Below are 22,404 nucleotides of genomic sequence, written 5' to 3'. Positions count from 1 at the left end.
CTCTAATTCCTGTGTTCAACTTGTTCTAAGTACCCACAGAATTTGTTGATGACTTTTTGGATGAAAGACCACCGATTTGGTAAAGAATGTGCAGTCCATTCTACAGTGGTTTCTTTCTTGTTCTCATTATAGTTCTCCAAAATCCTATCCCAAAATTTGGTGCTGTTTTGAGAATTCCCTTGAATTGGATCAAGGCCAGTATTGTGCCAAGCCTTTACTAGTAAAAAGTCTTCTTATATTGAGAAGGTTTTTTTTAGTAGTAGATTTCTTTTTAGGTTGGGGTAGATTTTCATTGTTGTATTGACGCCCCCCTTGTAAGATCATGGTGAAGCTTTGGTAGGAGTTTCATTGAACTCTTGCAACCCCTCTTGTGAGTCCATGAGTGCAAGTAGCTTAATGAAAAAAAAGAACTAAAAATATCATAAATTTGGTCCATTCATAGAGCCATGTAATAGTAAAGATGCAATAAATGTACACATAACATCCTAATTTGCCTTGAACCAATCCTTTAACAGTCAAGAGAATAAAATCTAAATGATATTCAATAACCCTCGCCCCTAAAATGACCAAAAAGAAAAGAGTGGTAGCACCTACCAATAACTACAATGTAGTTCTTTTTTAAAGATGCACTTTTGGCTTGGGAAATCAGAGGGTACAAAAGCACTCAAAGACTAAACTGTAAATTTAAATCGAAGCAACAAATTATTCAATCTATAGTGCTGCAATGTGGGATCTACTTCCCTAATTTATTGGGTTTGATTAACAATGTAAATACACATTTAAGATGGGAGGTGTGTGGCACTTTACATATCACTGCAGATTGCAGAAGAGGTAGGCTCTACAAAACTTGAGTAAGAAAAGGATATCTACCCCAACTACACTCAACAAATCCACAATGATAGCCAAAAAAAGTTACCGTACTTTTCCCTTTTTATCAAAGAGAGATGTAGATTTAGATACAAGCAACACTCTCTTTGTCTGTAACATTATTTATTGGGGTTAAACTAACACCATTGGCAAGCTTTATTGATGCCATGAATTATTGGAGTGACAACAATTTTAACAGAATGCCCTACTCAAATTTGTTTCAAAGCACTGTGAATGAGTATCTGATCTCACACCGATCTAAACCTCCCCAACAATTTGACCCAAGTATATAACCAATTTCCTCAATAGATGCTTACAATGAACACCAAGAACCAAATATAGAAAAATAATTCATGCAGCTCTAAAGTGACAATTCCTAAGACCATCCAAATTCGGTGAACTTAGTTCTCCAATAATTCATGCAACTCTAAGAGGGGCAATCTCAAAAAATAAATAAAATTATTAATTGAACCAAATTGAAATGAAAAATAGAGACCAAATTTTCCATTTCTTCAACTTAGGTATCTGCCATGACACCCAAGAGGCAAAATAATACCCAAAAAAGAAAGAAAAAAAATCGTCACCATATCTGAATAATCACCTCAACTACTATATATATACGAAAAATTCATAAAACATATTCTTACAGTTCATTCATACATACATTTATATGTAAATATGAATGTGTGTTTGTGTGCAATACCTCAAGGTTCAAGCTACGATTGAGCTGAGGAAATCAATTTCTCTTCCTCTCCAAGGTTTCTCAAACCTTCTCAATAAATATAAGAATTCTATATACAAAATAATTTCAAAACACTTGATTACAAAGCAATGAACATTTAGGAGAAGACAAACACAAATTTAGGAGAGATCGAACAAAACGGAAGAGTGAACCTTTCTTCCAATTGAAGAATGAACCTTCTGATATGGACACTGGGAATAACCAAACGCACTACGCTCGCCAAAAGAGGGCTGGTTCAGCTTTGCCCAGGCCCTACCCACTGCACGATGACAGTGGCTCAACCACCGTTCTTCAGTCTCTCTCTCAAGGCTTGAACAGAACGCTCACCATTCTCTCTCAATCTCAAACTTTCTCTCTTTTCAGTCTCCTCTCTACCTTGTGTAGAAGATGCAGTTTTTGTAGAGAGATGTTATGTTGAGCGATGTTCTGCAGAGAGGGATGGCGTGTTGACAAGAAAGAGAAAGAGGATGCGTTGAGAATTGTGCTGATCGGAGAGAGAAATAGTTTTTTTTTTTTCAATTTAATAAGCCTTTGGATTTCTACAGTAGAACCCAAAACATTGGGTTCTGATGTGGTATTTTTGTGTCCAAAAATATCAATAATAAAAATAACCACTCGCAATAGGACGAATCCCGTAGGATAGGGCTATATTGAGGGTGTTGAACCTCAAGGACTGCAGGGGTTTTATTATCAAAATTCGTAAGATTAAAATTAACTTAATTAAAAAGATGATTGATTTGATTTGCTTTAAAAGTAAAGTGCATGAAAATAAAAGAGATTTAAAATAAGAGAGAGTGTAGGGTATTGACTTCACCTCTATCCGCACAACAATGGCTAATCATAATTAATCCCAGAAATTCATTCTATGCATGTTATAAATAAACAAGAAACTACCTTGTTAAAGAATAAGCGTAATCTATCTTCGGTTGGCACGGATCGTCCACCTAACCACTAAGATGCGGTACGACCCGTCTTCCCTAGGTATAAATTATCAAATTCTTTAACAGGATACATACAATCAATGAATAAGTGTAACCCATCTTCGGTTGGCACAGACTGTCTACCTAAATTACACTAAACTAGGATGTAGTACAATCCGTCTTCCCTAGGCATGGCCTATCAAATCCTATTGATCATATGTCAATTAAACCCATTGTATAACCATCATCCTTATAATCACATAAAACAAGAATGATTTGAGATCAATAAAAGTAAAATACTTTCTAAGACAAGAGAAGAATTTCACAAATATTGATTTTGAAATTTAAGAACAATTGCATTTAATAATTAAGAACATAATCAAAAGGTAGCAATTCTCATAATTATACAATCAACATGCATAAATTGAAAATCTAGAAATTAAATACAATCAAACCATTGTGCTTGGATAGGGTTACATCAACACCCCACGAAGGGGTTTAGCCGCTCATGATCTTCTAAGCTCCAAAGATAATTTTCTGATTTCTAGCTCTAGGAAGCGATGTCCCTGTTTACAATGTTTAGAGCCCTATTTATAGGGATTAGGAGAACCCTAAAAACCCTAGAAACCCTGAGAAAACCGGAGGTCAGTCTCCCAGTCCAATTGGGAGACTGAAAACCAAGCCCAAGCTGTAAAATGAGTCTTGCCGTGCACTGTACGCTCGTGTGCGCTCGATCCAAGATTTGGTGGGCTCGAGCGTAGTGCGCTCGAGCCTAGCTGGTGTGCGCGCGAGCGCAGGCATGCGCTTGATCCTTGATCGCAGACGCTCGAGCGCAGTGCGCTCGATCCCATGAGTGCTGAGCTCGATCCTAGTTCCAGAATGCTCAACTTTTTGATCTTTTAAGCCCAATTTCCAATGGTTTGCCAAATAAGACCTGAAACGCAAAAACAAAACAAAATCAAACAAATAACAGTGCTAAGGAATTAACATATGTAAATTAAGGGGCTTGAATGTGCAACATTCGGTGCTTATTAGGTTCTACTATAGCAGCTGATGATTTAAGGAACCATATAGGAAATCTGCTATGGGACGTTTTTTGCAATTTGTTGGACATATTCCCTACACTTAGGGAACAGAGCCCCTTATAGGGAGTGTGCTGGGAATGCTCTTACATATTTTTTTCTACTTCCTTCCTCTTACAAAACACCCATTCGGTTGTTGATGGCTTGAACCAAAAATCTCTCTCATTTCTTCCTCTCCCACATGAAGCATGAATGTTGGCCATAGATTTTGGCTTCTAATAGTGAAGGCATGGCAAATAGTTAACTAAATGGTAAGTTCATTTCTCTCTCCTTCTCATTTTCTCTTGCTATTCCATATGAGTTTGAGACTGTTGGCAGAGACGGAGGAGGGGGGAGACCGGCTGGAGCCAAGGTCCCCTTCGCCCCTAATTTTTGGGAAAAAAAATTAGGCTATAGAAAATAAAAACAGAGAACACCTGACACCGCTGAGAGAGTCAGAGAGAGAGATTGATAGTGAGAGAGTGAGATACAGAGATTGAGAGAGAGAGTTTTGAATTCAGAGAGAGAGAGTTGTTGAGTGCTGGCTGGTTAGAAGAAGAAGAAGAAGTGGGTTTCTGCCATTCCGGGTTCCAACGGCTACGAGAGGTAAAATTCTTACCATTTTCTTGTAAATTTTGTTATATTCGTGGGATTATAATTTATAAGCAAGAAATTGTTAGGATTTGTGAATTGTGAGACTTTGGGGTCCGAATTTTGGAGATTTCTCTTTTTGTTTTTTGTTTTTTTGTTTTTTTATTTATGTATGTATGTAATAATGTAATTATGTAAATCTTGGATCTTTTCTCTGCGGGGATTTCTGGGTCTTGATTTGGTATGGCTATGTTGTGGGAATTTTGATGGGTTTTCTTTCTAAAGCATTTTCGTGGAAGTTGTTGTTGTTGTTGTTGTTTTTTTTATTTTTTTTTATTTTTTTTATTTTTTTTTATTGTTGTTGTTATTTGGTAAATTGATATAATGGTATATTGGTATAGCCATTGATTTGGTATGGCGGTATGGAAATTTTGATGGGTTTTCTTTTTGTATATGTGTTTTATTGTTTTATGTATATTTAAGCATACACAATGGTGCATTAGTTTTTATAACTAATGAGTTTTATTTACTTTGATGAACATTGAACAGGATCTTTTTAGGTGAAGTTTCATGCTGTAAGGGTTTCCAAGTATTTGCATGACAAATTTTGTTCTTGTTCATCTCCATGAAATTTATGAGTTTTCTTTTGCACAAAGCACAATTAATGTTAATAAACATACATTGATACATAAATACCTATTTGTTGTGTCTGCTCGGCGTGTGTTAATGGATATCATATACGTATGCATATTATTATCAGCATAATAGCATATGTATATATATTAAGCTTTTGTTTTGGGGAATTAATATATTTCATATTTTTGCAGACATGTTTGATGGGTTTTCTTTCTAAAGCATTTTTGTGGAAGTTTTTTTTGGAATTTTATGACTTCTCCTGATTTTGTTTGTAGATGATAAAAAAGTCAAATACAATACTTGGCTTTTTCAAATGAAAAAATGCACAAACTTTATATGTCAATGTTGGTCATACATTATCGCCAGCTTTTGATATCCCAATTTATGAAAATTCTTCTAAAAGACTTTGAAGAGTTGATGGCAATGAATTTAATATTAGTTCATTGGAATTTGATCCTGGATTGCATCATCAGATATGGGAATATGATGTTAATCACCAAGATGAAATTGGAAGAGCTTACATTAATGCTTGCTTGTACTGACCAATGATCTCAAACTACCCAAAATCTGGAAAAAAAAGTCATCTTCGTAGCTTTCAACCTTCGTGGTACAATCTATTTTCTTCATAGCTTGAATATTCACGTAAGAAAGATGCAACCTTTTGTTTACCCTGCTTTCTCTTTAGTAAGCCATCTGGGCATTTTATGCAACGTGTATTCATTATAGATGGATTCATGAATTGGAAGAAAGTTAGAAGTGGAAAAGATTGTGTTTTTTTTCAATCATATAGGGAAATATCCTAATTCATTTCATAGAGTTGCTGAGAGGTCATATAAAGATTTGAAGAACCAATCTCAACATATACCAAATGTGTTTGAAAAGCTCACTTCTGAACAAATTGCAAACAATCTACTGCAGTTAAAAGCCTTAATTGATGTTGTTCGAGTGCTTGCATTTCAAGGTGTTGCTTTTAGAGGTCAGGATGAAAGTGTGAGTGTAGCAAATTGTGAAAATTTTCTTAAGATATTAGGTTTGACGATTTCATATAATAAACAACTTGCTGAAGTGATCGCTAAAGCTCCCAAAAATGTCACTTACACATCACCAACGGTACAAAAACAAATTTTACATCTTTTTTCAACCAAAGTGAAGGAAGTAATTCGTAATGAAATTGGTAATACAAAGTTTTGCCTAATTGTTGATGAAGCTCGTGATGAGTCAATGAAGGAGCAAATGGCTATAGTTTTAAGATTTGTTGACAAGAATGGCTTTGTGCAATAACGCTTTTTTGGACTTGTTTATGTTTTTGATACTGCGGCATTAACATTAAAAAAATGTATATATTCTGTATTGTCTAAACATCAGCTAAACATTCAAAATATTTGAGGGCAGTGATAAGATGGCGCAAGTAATATGCGAGGGGGGGTGAAATGGGTTGTAAGCTTTGGTTTCAAATGATTGTCCATAGGGGTGATCAAGCGGTTTTTATTAACCATTTTTTAACCGCTAACCGCCTAGGCGGTTGCGGTTATTGGTTAGGGGGTTTCAAACACGGCTAACCGCTAACCACTTTTTCAAACATAATATACATTTCTATTATATATATATAACAATAAGTTGTTGTAGTATAGTGGTAATTAGCCCCTTAATTCATGCAGGTGACTTGGGTTCGATTCTCACTAATTGAGTTTAATTTTTTATTTTCAATATTTTTAATAATAAAAAAAATATATTATCATGTTAGGGTTTTTTGTTTAGGTTTTGTAAGTTGACGCAGCCTCCCTCTCCCTCTCCCTCTCCCTCTCCCTCATTTCCCAGACACCTCCAGCCTCCCTCTCCCTCATTTTAGGATTCAAAGTCACCCTTCGAAGACGAAGAGCATGACGTCGTACATCACGACACCATAGAGCATTTTTTCAATCCTCAAATCCCATCCTAAGTATTTTTCAAGTTTTTTTTTTCATGAATCTCTGATATTAGATGTTTGATTTTGGGGTTTTGTTCGATTTTACATAACACACTTTATTTTTTCTTGTTCGACTTCTCTACCTCTCGACTGCTCGACCTTCTCTACAGCAGTGCGTCGTTCTCTCTACCCCGGTGACCATTTTTAAGTATTTTGTCCTGAATATCTGAGATTAGATTTTCGATTTTGGGGGTTTGTTAGATTTTACATATCATGATTTTTTTTTTTTTTCTGTATTTACATATCTACTGCTTAAAAATTAATTTTGAAGATTTTGTTTTGGAATAGATTTAAAATTAACTCCTTTATATTCATCTCATCCTCATGGAATATATTTAAAATTACATGAGAGGTTCTAGGAGTTGCTCGTATGTTTATCAGATATAATGGTATATGCAGTAAGTTGTCTCATGGTGTTTATTGTAATAGATTACCTATAAATAAAAAATGTTCTTGCATGGTGTATGTTTGGTGTGCAAACTGGAGTTGGAATTATTCCCAAGAAAAATGCTAAGGAGGTACTTCTGAATTTAAGGTCAAGTATGATGGGAGACATAAATAAAACATAGTAGATATATCATGGGAGATAGGACAAAGTTCCCTTCTGTTTGCGGCAAAATGAGACTTAAATGAAGAAACACTTAAAGGTTGATATTGAAATTATTTTGATCTAGAAATGATTCCTAGTTTGGGATGCTTTGAGTCTTTGATTTCTTTGTCTTTTCTTTAGCCACCTTGAGTCGTTTTGTTGTGTTACTAGATTACACTCTCTCTGTTTTGTTTTAACAGTGAAGTTCTCCCCCACCTAGACAAGAGTCAAAGATAATAGTCAAGTATGATGCTTGAGGAAGTTGTAGTCATTTTCTGCTGAAATTATCTTCCTTGGCTGTGGTTAATTGTTCTAATTGCACATTATTATCTATATAATAACAGATGGATGACACTTTGTGTAGTGCCCCAGAATTTTCAAAGCTATTTAAATAGATTATTCTGATAATGATGTTATTTTAATATCCATTGTAGCTAAGGATTTTAATTCTTGGGAAATTTATGAGAGTGGTAATTAGAGAATGGTAATTGGTAAAATAATAGGATAGTAAATGGTAGGTATAAGGATGGTAGAATAAGAAGGTAGCATAGTATAGGGTTGGTGAAATAGTATAGGGTTGGTGAAATAGTAAAATGAGGGTATAATTGTAAATTGAAGGTAGAATAGTGTTTGATTTTCTCCTATAAATAGAGCTCTTCTCCTTCTCAATTTTCACCACTCATCTCCTCTCCCATCTCTTGCATATATTCTTCCTTTTTCCGCTTTTTACTCGGTCTTTCTTCTTTCTAAGAGTATTTACTCAGAACAGAGAGAGAAAGGGTGAGACCAAGCGCTACAAGAAAGAAAGAACACAAGAGATAGCGGACTTTAGAAATTAGTTTCAAAAGATATACTAGTGGTGTTAGTCATATTGGAGCAACTAGATTCCTTCATACCACTTTTAGCTTCAGTCTCGAGGTAAGTAAATTCACTACCCCTTCTAAAATTACTTCATGTCATGCTATTTATTCATTCTTTAGTAAATTGTAAATGATTATTTTATTTACGTATTATGAAGTTATGTTGCATGCATGAAGGATTTCTAAAAGAATTATTTAGAAAGTTTATATTTCTTTAAAGGCTTTTTAAGCACAACAAGTTTATATTTGGAAAAGTTTCCATTTTAAGAAAAGAAAGTTGAGAAATGATGATGATTATAAGAAAGAAAAAAATGATGATAAACCCTCCTACATGTTGCCCTAAGATGCATCAAAAGAAGTACAAAGAAAAGTACAAGAGATGAGATAAATGTTTATGAAATGAGGGCACATGTATGGAGGAGAGTATTTTGGCCCCAAGATAAGATAAGATGAGAGTTCGGTACCGATACTCGGATGGAGGCGAAACCACTGAAGGAGGCTATGCCAGAAGGTGGTATTCCATCAACTAGACCGTTGAGTGCACCAAGAAAGAGTTAATTGACGGTCGGGCATGGCTGTGGCCACAGTTCAGTGCCATGGTCACAAGGACCCGCAACCCTCGTGCACAGGGGTAATAGTGTACATGGGCCTTATTATGAGAAAATGATACTATATTTTCAACGATGATATGCTATGATGATTTACAGAGATTATTTATAATGATGCATTATGATGATGATTTATAAAGATGATTTACAACGATGATCTATTACTAGATGTAATAGTATGTATATGTTACGGGAGATGCAACCGTACATACAGATATTATTATGGCTAGAATTATATTTATTTGCGAAAATGATTTTCAAAACTGAGAACAAGGAGTAAAACTATTTATGGTTGTGGATTTTACTTGCTGGGCCCCCTTGGGCTCATTCAGTTTTATTTCTTGTTTTCAGGTAGAAAGGATGCTGGAATAGGAGGCCGGAATGGGGTGGGAATAATTATTAATTTTCAAAGTCTTTTCATATAAGTTATTGTAATGATATGATATTCCGCAACTAAAGTTTAATGTTTTCTAATTTCGCTTGTAATAAAATCTCTTGAATAATGTTTTATACATTTTTCGTATCCTTTAAAATCAAGTACTCTGATAGACCTTATAGATCTTTGCAAGAACTTTTGTTGTAAAAGAAGAAAAAGTGGCAAACTCAGCCTTAACGGGCTGGGGATGTTACAATTTTGGTATCAGAGCAAAGGTTATAAGGTTCTGGCAGACTTTTTTAATTAAAAAAAAAAAAAAAAAAAAAAAATTTGGGGGGTTAATGAGAAGCCACATTCCGGCCAAGTAGAGTGTGCATTGTTGTGTGGTCTCTAATAAATGATGCATGAGCATTTTTCTAATGGTTAATTTTTTGTTAAAAAAAAAAAAAAAAAAAAAAATCATCTTAGTGTGATTAATTTGGAGGATTTTATTATTGTGATCATGTTAATGACGGAGATGAATTTTTATTTTATAGATAGGTTGTGATCTATAGTATCTGCCTATTTGGATTTGCGGCAGTTTTCTAGAGTATCGATTGATAAGGGTATATTTTAAGGTGTCTCGATGATTTAGAAAAGATTATTGATCATGATTTAAAAATCGTATGATGATTTTATAGATTTGGGTTGCGAGCTAATTTGTGAAATTAACTTGGTGACAAAATGGTTTTATGGATTTAGGTTGTGAGACAAATTGTGTAAGTGATTTGGTAATGAATGGTCTTATGGATGTCGGTTGTGAAATGATTCTTGAACTGAATTAATGATATAAGAGTTTATATGAGTTTTTGGTAATGGCTAAGGTTTGGTCGATGACAATAATGATACTATGATTGATGTTATAATATATGGATTGATGAATAAGGATTACGTAGTGGCATGAAGTGAATGCCTAAGTATTGCAGGGATAAATGCAAATGAGGTATACCCTAGAATCTATAAGATATTTTGATATATAAAGTTGTGGTTTAAGGATTTTGATATTTTCAAATGATTGTGATGACTTTAAGGTACAATTCATGAAATCTTTGAGGTGATTCTTAGAATTTGAGGTGCTAGGTTTTCTGTAATTGAGGTAAATTATATTGAAGTGATGCTTAAAGTTTTGAGGATGAATTGATGCTCCTAGGTTGTGGATAATATTTAAATTTTGAGGCATTAGTGGATATGAAATTATGAGAAATTTTAGTTACATGCCAAAGCTTTTGATATAATTTTCTTTTACTAAGTAAAGATAATGGATTATTATTCTTGAGGTAAATTGAAGCATAAAGGTAAGAGTTGAAAGACAATATAATACAGTGATATAATATAGTGACATGATCTAAATTTCTCTTATAAGATATATGTTCAATGATATTAAGGTATTTTAGAGGTTGATAACATGTGATGGTGCATACTTAGATGTTTTATTGAGTGATTAACTTTTTAAACAGATTGTTTGTTTAAAGGAAGTTATTACAATGACAGAATGATTTCATAATGAATATTGAATGAGCACTGAATGATTACGAAAAGAAATGTTTGGAGAACAAGCTCCTTATAATATTACATACCAGTGTCCATAAAAAAAAAAAAAAAGAAAAAAGAAAAAAGAAGGGAATTTGTTGCATAAAGAGATACGTGGTAATGATGAGCAGATGATTCCTCAGAGCTGCTCCAGGAAGATTATTTCTGCACAGAGAAAACCTAGTATGAGCAGAATCGTATATATTTATATAATTGAATTATCAAAGAGAATATTTATTTCTAATGAGGTACCTGACTAGAGCGTGTGCGGAGAGACTTGCAACACCCCTGAACATCGACCCGGAGTTTTTCGTGCTGTCGCTGGAGACGTTCGGTATTCTTCTCCATTTCTAGCATCTTTGGTCCCAAGTATTCTGCGTAAGATAACATCATCTTTTTCAGCTGAGTATTCTCCTGCTTCAAATCCACGTGTTTTCGTTTGTAGTATTTGAGCAGTCGCTGTAAGACCCCGATTTGGTTTCTTGAGACTTTCAGCTCAACATTTCTGGCACTCAAACGTTGTGCCATGTCAGAAACTGAAGCAGCACCTTGGATACTGAATGCCAATGAGTTATTAATAGCATCAGTATCCGACCTATCAGCTAAGAACGTTTGATCCCGTGGAATTACGAAACCTTTGGCCACTGCTACAGCAGTAGAATCATGGAGCATGACAGAATCGTGAATAGTGATAGGACGATTGTCAAAGACAAAAGTTGGCTGCCATACGTTAGGATATGCAGCAGGTTCATTAGGGTGTGTAACAGGTACGACGGGATGAATAGCAGACACTTCAGGGGGAACAATAGGCACCTCCGGTTGCACGTCAAGCATAACAATGGGTTGTGCTGCAGGAGCAACATTCAAATCGAGGTTGTTAACAGATGATGATGATACTCCCATATTTAGGAGAGTAAGGAAAAATAATTGAGAATACGAAGAAATTGGGAGAGATGAAGTACTGAGAAGAGACTAAGCGTTAGGAACTGAAGAAATTTTGTGAAGTTTCTGGAAGCAGCAGACGAGTGGCTTTAAAGGAATTTTTCACTTCAGGTGAAATAAACAGTAAACAACAAAGCGTTAGGCGACCTCGGGCCGCCATGGAAATTTTGTCAAAAGATCCCGTGGAAGTAGGATCTTGTCTCCTGTCATAAATTCGACTGAGCTCATTTTTCAAACCCACTGTTCAATCAACGACTTCAAATACCATGCGTGGGCAACTGAATGAATTGTCATGCCAACGCGCACCACGCGCTCGTTTATTACCAGAAATCTTTCCTATAAATTCCCACCTCTTTCTCCATTGCAACACATGCCTTCTGATCATACCCCTTCGCCTGAAATCTTCTGTTAATAGCCTTCCATACAATGAAAGCTCGACTTTTCCTCCTAGTTGAGCGTATCCTCAAGAGAAAAATGCAGCCTCACGATTTGATTCACAAACCCAACTCCTTATACTCTCAGTAGTAAACCACTGAAGCAAGATTATCGTTGATCATGTCCTGATGAAGCAAGATTATCCTTGATCATGCTTCTCAGGCTAAATATCTCTCTTTCCTTCTCAGTCTTCGTAAATGACAGAAGAGAGAGAGCATCCGATGTGGGTATTTTGAAAGTCTCACCTACATGCCATGTCCTGAAATGCTTTTCAAATCTTCATTTCTAGAAAGCAACAGGACTATCTTTCTCTCTTTTCTCTTCTTGACCTTGCAAGACCCAAGGGAGAGAAATTATAACATGAGTGTTTTGGGACATCCAGCTTGGAAACTTACCCATATCATACTTTGCTTGCTTATCAATTTCATCTCTAGGACGCAGCAAAGCACAGCATGTATTAGTCAAGAATGGATGAGAATCTTACATTTGATGTAATCGTGTATTTCATTTGAGTTGAAATCATAATTACGAGTTTCTATTGTTGAGTTATGATTTATCAAGTAAAGATGTAGTACTGAAAGATTTTCGCTGATATTGTAGCATCAACACAAACGTTGGGATGAGAAAATAGAAACGGTTGTGTATTTAGAATGAATCGAATTATGATGTCACTTCTGAGGTATATTCATGTAATGATGTTTTTGGAAAATATAAACTGTAGAATGTTGGTGCTATTTACTTTTACAGGTTTATGATGGTGAGAAGTTAATAATTATTAGAGCATCATATTAAAATTCCGTATGCATGAGTTGGAATACAGAGATACTAAAGAAAATATAGGCATGGATGATTTTTACACCTTTTTGATTAGATTGATTAAATTAGATTGAGAAAATTATTGCAGGCTTGCAAGGAGGACTATGATGTTTGGAGGTATAGACTATTGATCACATGATTTATTAATTTGATGTTTAAACCTTGACTGTAGACTGTTGATGAATAATTTGTTTGTTGTTATTGAGGTTGGAAAAAAAAATGGAAAAGATTTTGAAGTAAGATTTTAGTGTGAACTGGTGAATGATTGCAGAAATCGAAACTTTAGACTGTGAATAAGATTTACTCCTAGAAGAAGGAGATGGAATTTCAATATGATAAAAGAGAGTAGGCTCTGATGAAGGATTGAAAAGAATATTTTAAATCTGAGACACTCAATTTGAAGATTGGACGATAATTTATAGGCTTTAATTTCGAGGACGAAATTCCAATAAGGAGGGAAGATTGTAGCGCCCCAGAATTTTCAAAGCTATTTAAATAGATTATTTCGATAATGATGTTATTTTAATATCCATTGTAGCTAAAGATTTTAATTCTTGGGAAATTTATGGTGTTACAGAGAGTGGTAATTAAATAATGATAATTGGTGAAATAATAGGATAGTAAATGGTAGGAAAAATTGTATGGGTAGGTAGAATAGTAAAGGTAGAATAGTTAATGATAGGTATAAAGAGGGTAGAATTTTGAATAAGAATGTAAAATAGTCAATGGTAGGTATAAGGATGGTAGAATTTTAAATAAGAATGTAGAATAGTCAATTGTAGGTATACTAAGTGGGTAGGTGGAATAGTAAAATGAGAGTATAATTGTAAATTGAAGGTAGAATAGTATTTGATTTTCTCCTATAAATAGAGCTCTTCTCCTTCACAATTTCACTACTCCTATCCCATCTCTTGCACATATTCTTCATTCTTCCGCTTTTTACTCGGTCTTTCTTCTTTCTAAGAGTGTTTACTCAGAACAGAGAGAGAAAGGGCGATACCAAGCGCTACAAGAAAGAAAGAACACAAGAGATAGCGGACTTTAGAAATTAGTTTCAAAAGATATACTAGTGGTGTTAGTCATATTGGAGCAACTAGATTCCTTCATACCACTTTTAGCTTCAGTCTAGAGGTAAGTAAATTCACTACTCCTTCTAAAGTTACTTCATGTCATGCTATTTATTCATTCTTTAGTAAATTGTAAATGATTATTTTATTTACGTATTATGAAGTTATGTTGCATGCATGAAGGATTTCTAAAAGAATTATCTAGAAAGTTTCTATTTGTTTAAATGCTTTTTAAGCACAACAAGTTTATATTTGGAAAAGTTTCCATTTTAAGAAAAGAAAGTTGAGAAATGATGATGATTATAAGAAAGAAAAAGGATGATAAACCCTCCTACATGTTGCCCTAAGATGCATCAAAAGAAGTACAAAGAAAAGTACAAGAGATGAGATAAATGTTTATGAAATGAGGGAACATGTATGGAGGAGAGTATTTTTGGCCCCAAGATAAGATAAGATGAGAGTTCGGTACCGATACTCGGATGGAGGCGAAACCACTGAAGGAGGCTATGCCAGAAGGTGGTATTCCATCAACTAGACCGCTGAGTGCACCAAGAAAGAGTTAATTGACGGTCGGGCATGGCTGTGGCCACAGTTCAGTGCCATGGTCACAGGACCCGCAACCCTCGTGCACAGGGGTAATAGTGTACATGGGCCTTATTATGAGAAAATGATACTATATTTTCAACGAAGATATGCTAAGATGATTTACAAAGATTATTTATAATGATGCATTATGATGATGATTTATAAAAATGATTTACAACGATGATCTATTACTAGATGTAATAGTATGTATATGTTACGGGAGATGCAACCGTACATACAGATATTATTATGGCTAGAATTATATTTATTTGCTAAAATGATTTTCAAAACTGAGAACAAGGAGTAAAACTATTTATGGTTGTGGATTTTACTTGCTGGGCCCCCTTTGGGCTCATTCAGTTTTATTTCTTGTTTTCAGGTAGAAAGGATGCTGGAATAGGAGGCCGTAATGGGGTGGGAATAATTATTAATTTTCAAAGTCTTTTCATATAAGTTATTGTAATGATATGATATTCCGCAACTAAAGTTTAATGTTTTCTAATTTCGCTTGTAATAAAATCTCTTGAATAATGTTTTATACATTTTTCGTATCCTCTAAAATCAAGTACTCTGATAGACCTTATAGATCTTTGCAAAAACTTTTGTTGTAAAAGAAGAAAAGTGGCAAACTCAGCCTTAACGGGCTGGGGATGTTACAATTTTGGTATCAGAGCAAAGGTTATAAGGTTCTGGCAGACTTTTCAAAAAAAAAAAAAAAAAAAAAAATTGGGGGGTTAATGAGAAGCCACATTCCGGCCAAGTAGAGTGTGCATTGTTGTGTGGTCTCTAATAAATGATGCATGATCATTTTTCTAATGGTTAATTTTTTGTTAAAAAAAAAAAAAAAATCATCCTAGTGTGATTAATTTGGAGGATTTTATTATTGTGATCATGTTAATGATGGAGATGAATTTTTATTTTATAGATAGGTTGTGATCTATAGTATCTGCCTATTTGGATTTGCGGCAGTTTTCTAGAGTATCGATTGATAAGGGTATATTTTAAGGTGTCTCGAGGATTTAGAAAAGATTATTGATCATGATTTAAAAATCGTATGATGATTTTATAGATTTAGGTTGCGAGATGATTTGTGAAATTAATTTGGTGACAAAATGGTTTTATGGATTTAGGTTGTGAGACAAATTGTGTAAGTGATTTGGTAATGAATGGTCTTATGGATGTCGGTTGTGAAATGATTCTTGAACTGAATTAATGATATAAGAGTTTATATGAGTTTTTGGTAATGGCTAAGGTTTGGTCGATGACAATAATGATACTATGATTGATGTTATAATATATGGATTGATGAATAAGGATTACGTGGTGGCATGAAGTGAATGCCTAAGTATTGCAGGGATAAATGCAAATGAGGTATACCCTAAAATCTATAAGATATTTTGATATATAAAGTTGTGGTTTAAGGATTTTGATATTTTCAAATGATTGTGATGACTTTAAGGTACAATTCATGAAATCTTTGAGGTGATTCTTAGAATTTGAGGTGCTAGGTTTTCTGTAATGGAGGTAAATTATATTGAAGTGATGCTTAAAGTTTTGAGGATGAATTGATGCTCCTAATGCTCCTAGGTTGTGGATAATATTTAAATTTTGAGGCATTAGTGGATATGAAATTATGAGAAATTTTAGTTACATGCCAAAGCTTTTGATATAATTTTCTTTTACTAAGTAAAGATAATGGATTATTATTCTTGAGATAAATTGAAGCATAAAGGTAAGAGTTGAAAGACAATATGATACAGTGATATAATATAGTGACATGATCTAAATTTCTCTTATAAGATATATGTTCAATGATATTAAGGTATTTTAGAGGTTGAAAACATGTGATGATGCATACTTAGATGTTTTATTGAGTGATTAACTTTTTAAACAGATTGTTTGTTTAAAGGAAGTTATTACAATGACAGAATGATTTCATAATGAATATTGAATGAGCACTGAATGATTACGAAAAGAAATGTTTGGAGAACAAGCTCCTTATAATATTACATACCAGTGTCCATAAAAAAAAAAAAAAAAAAAAAAAAAAAAAAAAAAAAAAAAAAAAAAAAGAAAGAAGAGAATTTGTTGCATAAAGAGACACGTGGTAATGATGAGCAGATGATTCCTCAGAGCTGCTCCAGAAAAATTATTTCTGCATAGAGAAAACCTAGTATGAGCAGAATCGTATATATTTATATAATTGAATTATCAAAGAGAATATTTATTTCTAATGAGGTACCTGAGTAGAGCGTGTGCGGAGAGACTTGCAACACCCCTGAACATCGACCCGGAGTTTTTCGTGCTGTCGCTGGAGACGCTCGGTATTCTTCTCCATTTCTAGCATCTTTGGTCCCAAGTATTCTGCGTAAGATAACATCATCTTTTTCAGCTGAGTATTCTCCTGCTTCAAATCCGCGTGTTTTCGTTTGTAGTATTTGAGCAGTCGCTGTAAGACCCCGATTTGGTTTCTTGAGACTTTCAGCTCAACATTTCTGGCACTCAAACGTTGTGCCATGTCAGAAACTGAAGCAGCACCTTGGATACTGAATGCCAATGAGTTATTAATAGCATTAGTATCCGACCTATCCGCTAAGAATGTTTGATCCCGTGGAATTACAAAACCTTTGGCCACTGCTACAGCAGTAGAATCATGGAGCATGACAGAATCGTGAATAGTGATAGGACGATTGTCAAAGACAAAAGTTGGCTGCCATACGTTAGGATATGCAGCAGGTTCGTTAGGGTGTGTAACAGGTACGACGGGATGAATAGCAGACACTTCAAGGGGAACAACAGGCACATCCGGTTGCACGTCAGGCATAACAATGGGTTGTGCTGCAGGAGCAATATTCAAATCGAGGTTGTTAACGGATGATGATGATACTCTCATATTTAGGAGAGTAAGGAAAAATAGTTGAGAATACGAAGAAATTGGGAGAGATGAAGTATTGAAAAGAGACTGAGCGTCAGAAACTGAAGAGATTTTTTTGAAGTTTCTGGAAGCAGCCGACGAGTGGCTTTAAAGGAATTTTTCACTTCAGGTGAAATAAACAGTAAACAACAAAGCGTTAGGCGACCTCGGGCCGCCATGGAAATTTTGTCAAAAGATCCCGTGGAAGTAGGATCTTGTCTCCTGTCATAAATTCGACTGAGCTCATTTTTCAAACCCACTGTTCAATCAACGACTTCAAATACCATGCGTGGGCAACTGAATGAATTGTCATGCCAACGCGCACCACGCGCTCGTTCATTACCAGAAATCTTTCCTATAAATTCCCACCTCTTTCTCCATTGCAACACATGCCTTCTGATCATACCCCTTCGCCTGAAATCTTCTGTTAATAGCCTTCCATACAATGAAAGCTCGACTTTTCTTCCAGTTGAGCATATCCTCAAAAGAGAAAAAAATGCAACCTCACGATTTGATTCACAAACCCAACACCTTATACTCTCAGTAGTAAACCATTGAAGCAAGATTATCGTTGATCATGTCCTGCGGAAGCAAGATTATCCTTGATCATGCTTCTCAGGCTAAATATCTCTCTTTTCTTCTCAGTCTTCGTAAATGACAGAAGAGAGAGAGCATCCGATGTGGGTATATTGAAAGTCTCACATACATGCCATGTCCTGAAATACTTTTCAAATCTTCATTTCTAGAAAGCAACAGGACTATCTTTCTCTCTTTCTCTTCTTGACCTTGCAAGACCCAAGGGAGAGAAATTATAGCATGTGTACTTTGGAACTTTCCAGCCTGGAAACTTACCCATATCCTACTTTGCTTGCTTATCAATTTCATCTCTAGAACGCAGCAAAGCACAATATGTATTAGTCAAGAATGGATGAGAATCTTACATTTGATGTAATCGTGTATTTCGTTTGAGTTGAAATCATAATTACGAGCTTCTATTGTTGAGTTATGATTTATCAAGTAAAGATGTAGTACTGAAAGATTTTCGCTGATATTGTAGCATCAACACAAAAGTTGGGATGAGAAAATAGAAACGGTTGTGTATTTAGAATGAATCGAATTATGATGTCACTTCTGAGGTATATTCATGTAATGATGTTTTTGGAAAATATAAACTGTAGAATGTTGGTGCTATTTACTTTTACAGGTTTATGATGGTGAGAAGTTAATAATTATTAGAGCATCATATTAAAATTCCGTATGCATGAGTTGGAATACAGAGATACTAAAGAAAATATAGGCATGGATGATTTTTACACCTTTTTGATTAGATTGATTAAATTAGATTGAGAAAATTATTGCAGGCTCGCAAGGAGGACTATGATGTTTGGAGGTATAGACTATTGATCACATGATTTATTAATTTGATGTTTAAACCTTGACTGTAGACTGTTGATGAATAATTTGTTTGTTGTTATTGAGGTTGGAAAAAAAAAATGGAAAAGATTTTGAAGTAAGATTTTAGTGTGAACTGGTGAATGATTGCAGAAATCGAAACTTTAGACTGTGAATAAGATTTACTCCTAGAAGAAGGAGATGGAATTTCAATATGATAAAAGAGAGTAGGCTCTGATGAAGGATTGAAAAGAATATTTTAAATCTGAGACACTCAATTTGAAGATTGGACGATAATTTATAGGCTTTAATTTCGAGGACGAAATTCCAATAAGGAGGGAAGATTGTAGCGCCCCAGAATTTTCAAAGCTATTTAAATAGATTATTTCGATAATGATGTTATTTTAATATCCATTGTAGCTAAAGATTTTAATTCTTGGGAAATTTATGGTGTTACAGAGAGTGGTAATTAAATAATGATAATTGGTGAAATAATAGGATAGTAAATGGTAGGAAAAATTGTATGGGTAGGTAGAATAGTAAAGGTAGAATAGTTAATGATAGGTATAAAGAGGGTAGAATTTTGAATAAGAATGTAAAATAGTCAATGGTAGGTATAAGGATGGTAGAATTTTAAATAAGAATGTAGAATAGTCAATTGTAGGTATACTAAGTGGGTAGGTGGAATAGTAAAATGAGAGTATAATTGTAAATTGAAGGTAGAATAGTATTTGATTTTCTCCTATAAATAGAGCTCTTCTCCTTCACAATTTCACTACTCCTATCCCATCTCTTGCACATATTCTTCATTCTTCCGCTTTTTACTCGGTCTTTCTTCTTTCTAAGAGTGTTTACTCAGAACAGAGAGAGAAAGGGCGAGACCAAGCGCTACAAGAAAGAAAGAACACAAGAGATAGCGGACTTTAGAAATTAGTTTCAAAAGATATACTAGTGGTGTTAGTCATATTGGAGTAACTGGATTCCTTCATACCACTTTTAGCTTCAGTCTAGAGGTAAGTAAATTCACTACCCCTTCTAAAGTTACTTCATGTCATGCTATTTATTCATTCTTTAGTAAATTGTAAATGATTATTTTATTTACGTATTATGAAGTTCTGTTGCATGCATGAAGGATTTCTAAAAGAATTATTTAGAAAGTTTATATTTCTTTAAAGGCTTTTTAAGCACAACAAGTTTATATTTGGAAAAGTTTCCATTTTAAGAAAAGAAATTTGAGAAATGATGATGATTATAAGAAAGAAAAATGATGATAAACCCTCCTACATGTTGCCCTAAGATGCATCAAAAGAAGTACAAAGAAAAGTACAAGAGATGAGATAAATGTTTATGAAATGAGGGCACATGTATGGAGGAGAGTATTTTTGGTCCCAAGATAAGATAAGATGAGAGTTCGGTACCGATACTCGGATGGAGGCGAAACCACTGAAGAAGGCTATGCCAGAAGGTGGTATTCCATCAACTAGACCGTTGAGTGCACCAAGAAAGAGTTAATTGACGGTCGGGCATGGCTGTGGCCACAGTTCAGTGCCATGGTCACAAGGACCCGCAACCCTCGTACACAGGGGTAATAGTGTACATGGGCCTATTATGAGAAAATGATACCATATTTTCAACGATGATATGCTATGATGATTTACAAAGATTATTTATAATGATGCATTATGATGATGATTTATAAAGATGATTTACAACGATGATCTATTACTAGATGTAATAGTATGTATATGTTACGGGAGATGCAACCGTACATACAGATATTATTATGGCTAAAATTATATTTATTTGCGAAAATGATTTTCAAAACTGAGAACAAGGAGTAAAACTATTTATGGTTGTGGATTTTTACTTGCTGGGCCCCCTTTGGACTCATTCAGTTTTATTTCTTGTTTTCAGGTAGAAAGGATGCTGGAATAGGAGGCCGGAATGGGGACGGGAATAATTATTAATTTTCAAAGTCTTTTCATATAAGTTATTGTAATGATATGATATTCCGCAACTAAAGTTTAATGTTTTCTAATTTCGCTTGTAATAAAATCTCTTGAATAATGTTTTATACATTTTTCGTATCCTTTAAAATCAAGTACTCTGATAGACCTTATAGATCTTTGCAAGAACTTTTGTTGTAAAAGAAGAAAAGTGGCAAACTCAGCCTTAACGGGCTGGGGATGTTACATCCAGCTTCCAGAAATGAAAATTGGGATTGACCGAAAGACGGGCTTGAACCGGTTCCTAACATCTTGGAAGTCCAGAGATGACCCGGGAACCGGGAATTGGTCTTACAAGATCCACACCAATGGCTCCCCTCAGTTGTTCTTGCACAACGGCGACGTTCTGCAGTGGCGCTCCGGTCACTGGACTGGCGTTGGATGGAGCGGCATACCCAACTTGCAAAGTTCTCAACTCTTCAATTCTAGTTTGGTGGACAACCAGAACGAGACTACCACGACCTGGAGTTTCAATGCGCGCTATCAAGTAGTCTTAGCAACGTCAGTCTTAAATGAGTCCGGGTCGATCCAGCGGTATGTGTTTGTGCAGGGAGAGAATAAATGGACAATTCTTGGCTCATTACCTTATGCGGATGGGTGCGACACATACGGTGAGTGCGGTGCATTTGGCAACTGTGATATCAACGCTGCTAATGATTCCAAGTGCTCGTGTCTACCAGGATTCTTGAGAAATGCGTCAGGCGAGTGTGCGAGGAAGCAGGGAGAGGCATCCCTTTGTCGGAGCGGTGAAGGTTTCAAGAAGGTGGTCGGCGTGAAGGTTCCGGATACTTCAGTGGCAAGAGTAAACGCGAGTGTAAGTTTTGGAGAGTGTGGAGAATTGTGCTTGAAGAATTGTTCTTGCTTGGCTTATGCCAGCGTGGATGTGAAAGAGGAAGGTGGGTGCATTACGTGGCACGGTCATTTGGTAGATACACACACGTTTAAGGATGGGGGCCAAGACTTGTACGTGCGTGTGGATGCACTCGAGTTAGGTACAAGAGCAATAATTTTCTTAATATTTTTTTTAAGGGTAACTTCACTTTACATTTTTGAATTACCACGCGATTTGACAAGCCTCCAAATTTTAAAACATCTTAATTTGAACTCTCAAACTTTCAATTGCAGTCAATTTACTCCCATCCGGTAATTTTTGCCGTTCAAATCCTAAAAAGACAAAATTACCCTTCAATTTTCTTTTTAATAAAAAAAAAATTGAAAAATTTGAAAAAAAAAAAATTGTCACAAGGTGGCCCCACCGTGGGTCATCACCTTGTGATTACATATATATACATATATATATATATAATTTATTTTTTAAAAAAAAATTAATTTGAAATTAAGGGTAAATTTGTAATTTTATTAAAGAGTTCAAGAGTTCAAATTTAGAGGTTTTGAAGTTTGAGAACTTGTCAAATCATATAGGAATTCAAGGGTCTAAATAAAGTTACCATTTTTTTTTTAT

At 34.9% G+C, this 22,404-nt stretch overlaps 1 protein-coding gene across 1 annotated transcript in view; it reads left to right on the top strand.

Annotated features, from left to right (window-relative positions):
* Positions 1–22,404, top strand: part of LOC132169924 (G-type lectin S-receptor-like serine/threonine-protein kinase RKS1) — a 44,231-nt gene that overhangs the window by 18,251 nt on the left and 3,576 nt on the right. Inside the window, exon 2 of the mRNA XM_059580863.1 lies at positions 21,130–21,934. Within this exon, the coding sequence (XP_059436846.1) occupies positions 21,130–21,934 (805 nt within the window). The remainder of the gene's footprint in view (positions 1–21,129; positions 21,935–22,404) is intronic.

The sequence above is a fragment of the Corylus avellana genome, chromosome ca2 (assembly GCF_901000735.1).
Source record: "Corylus avellana chromosome ca2, CavTom2PMs-1.0".
In the NCBI taxonomy this organism is placed as follows: Eukaryota; Viridiplantae; Streptophyta; class Magnoliopsida; order Fagales; family Betulaceae; genus Corylus; species Corylus avellana.
Note: the sequence above shows the minus strand (reverse complement) of the source record. Positions and strands in the feature narration are given on the sequence as shown.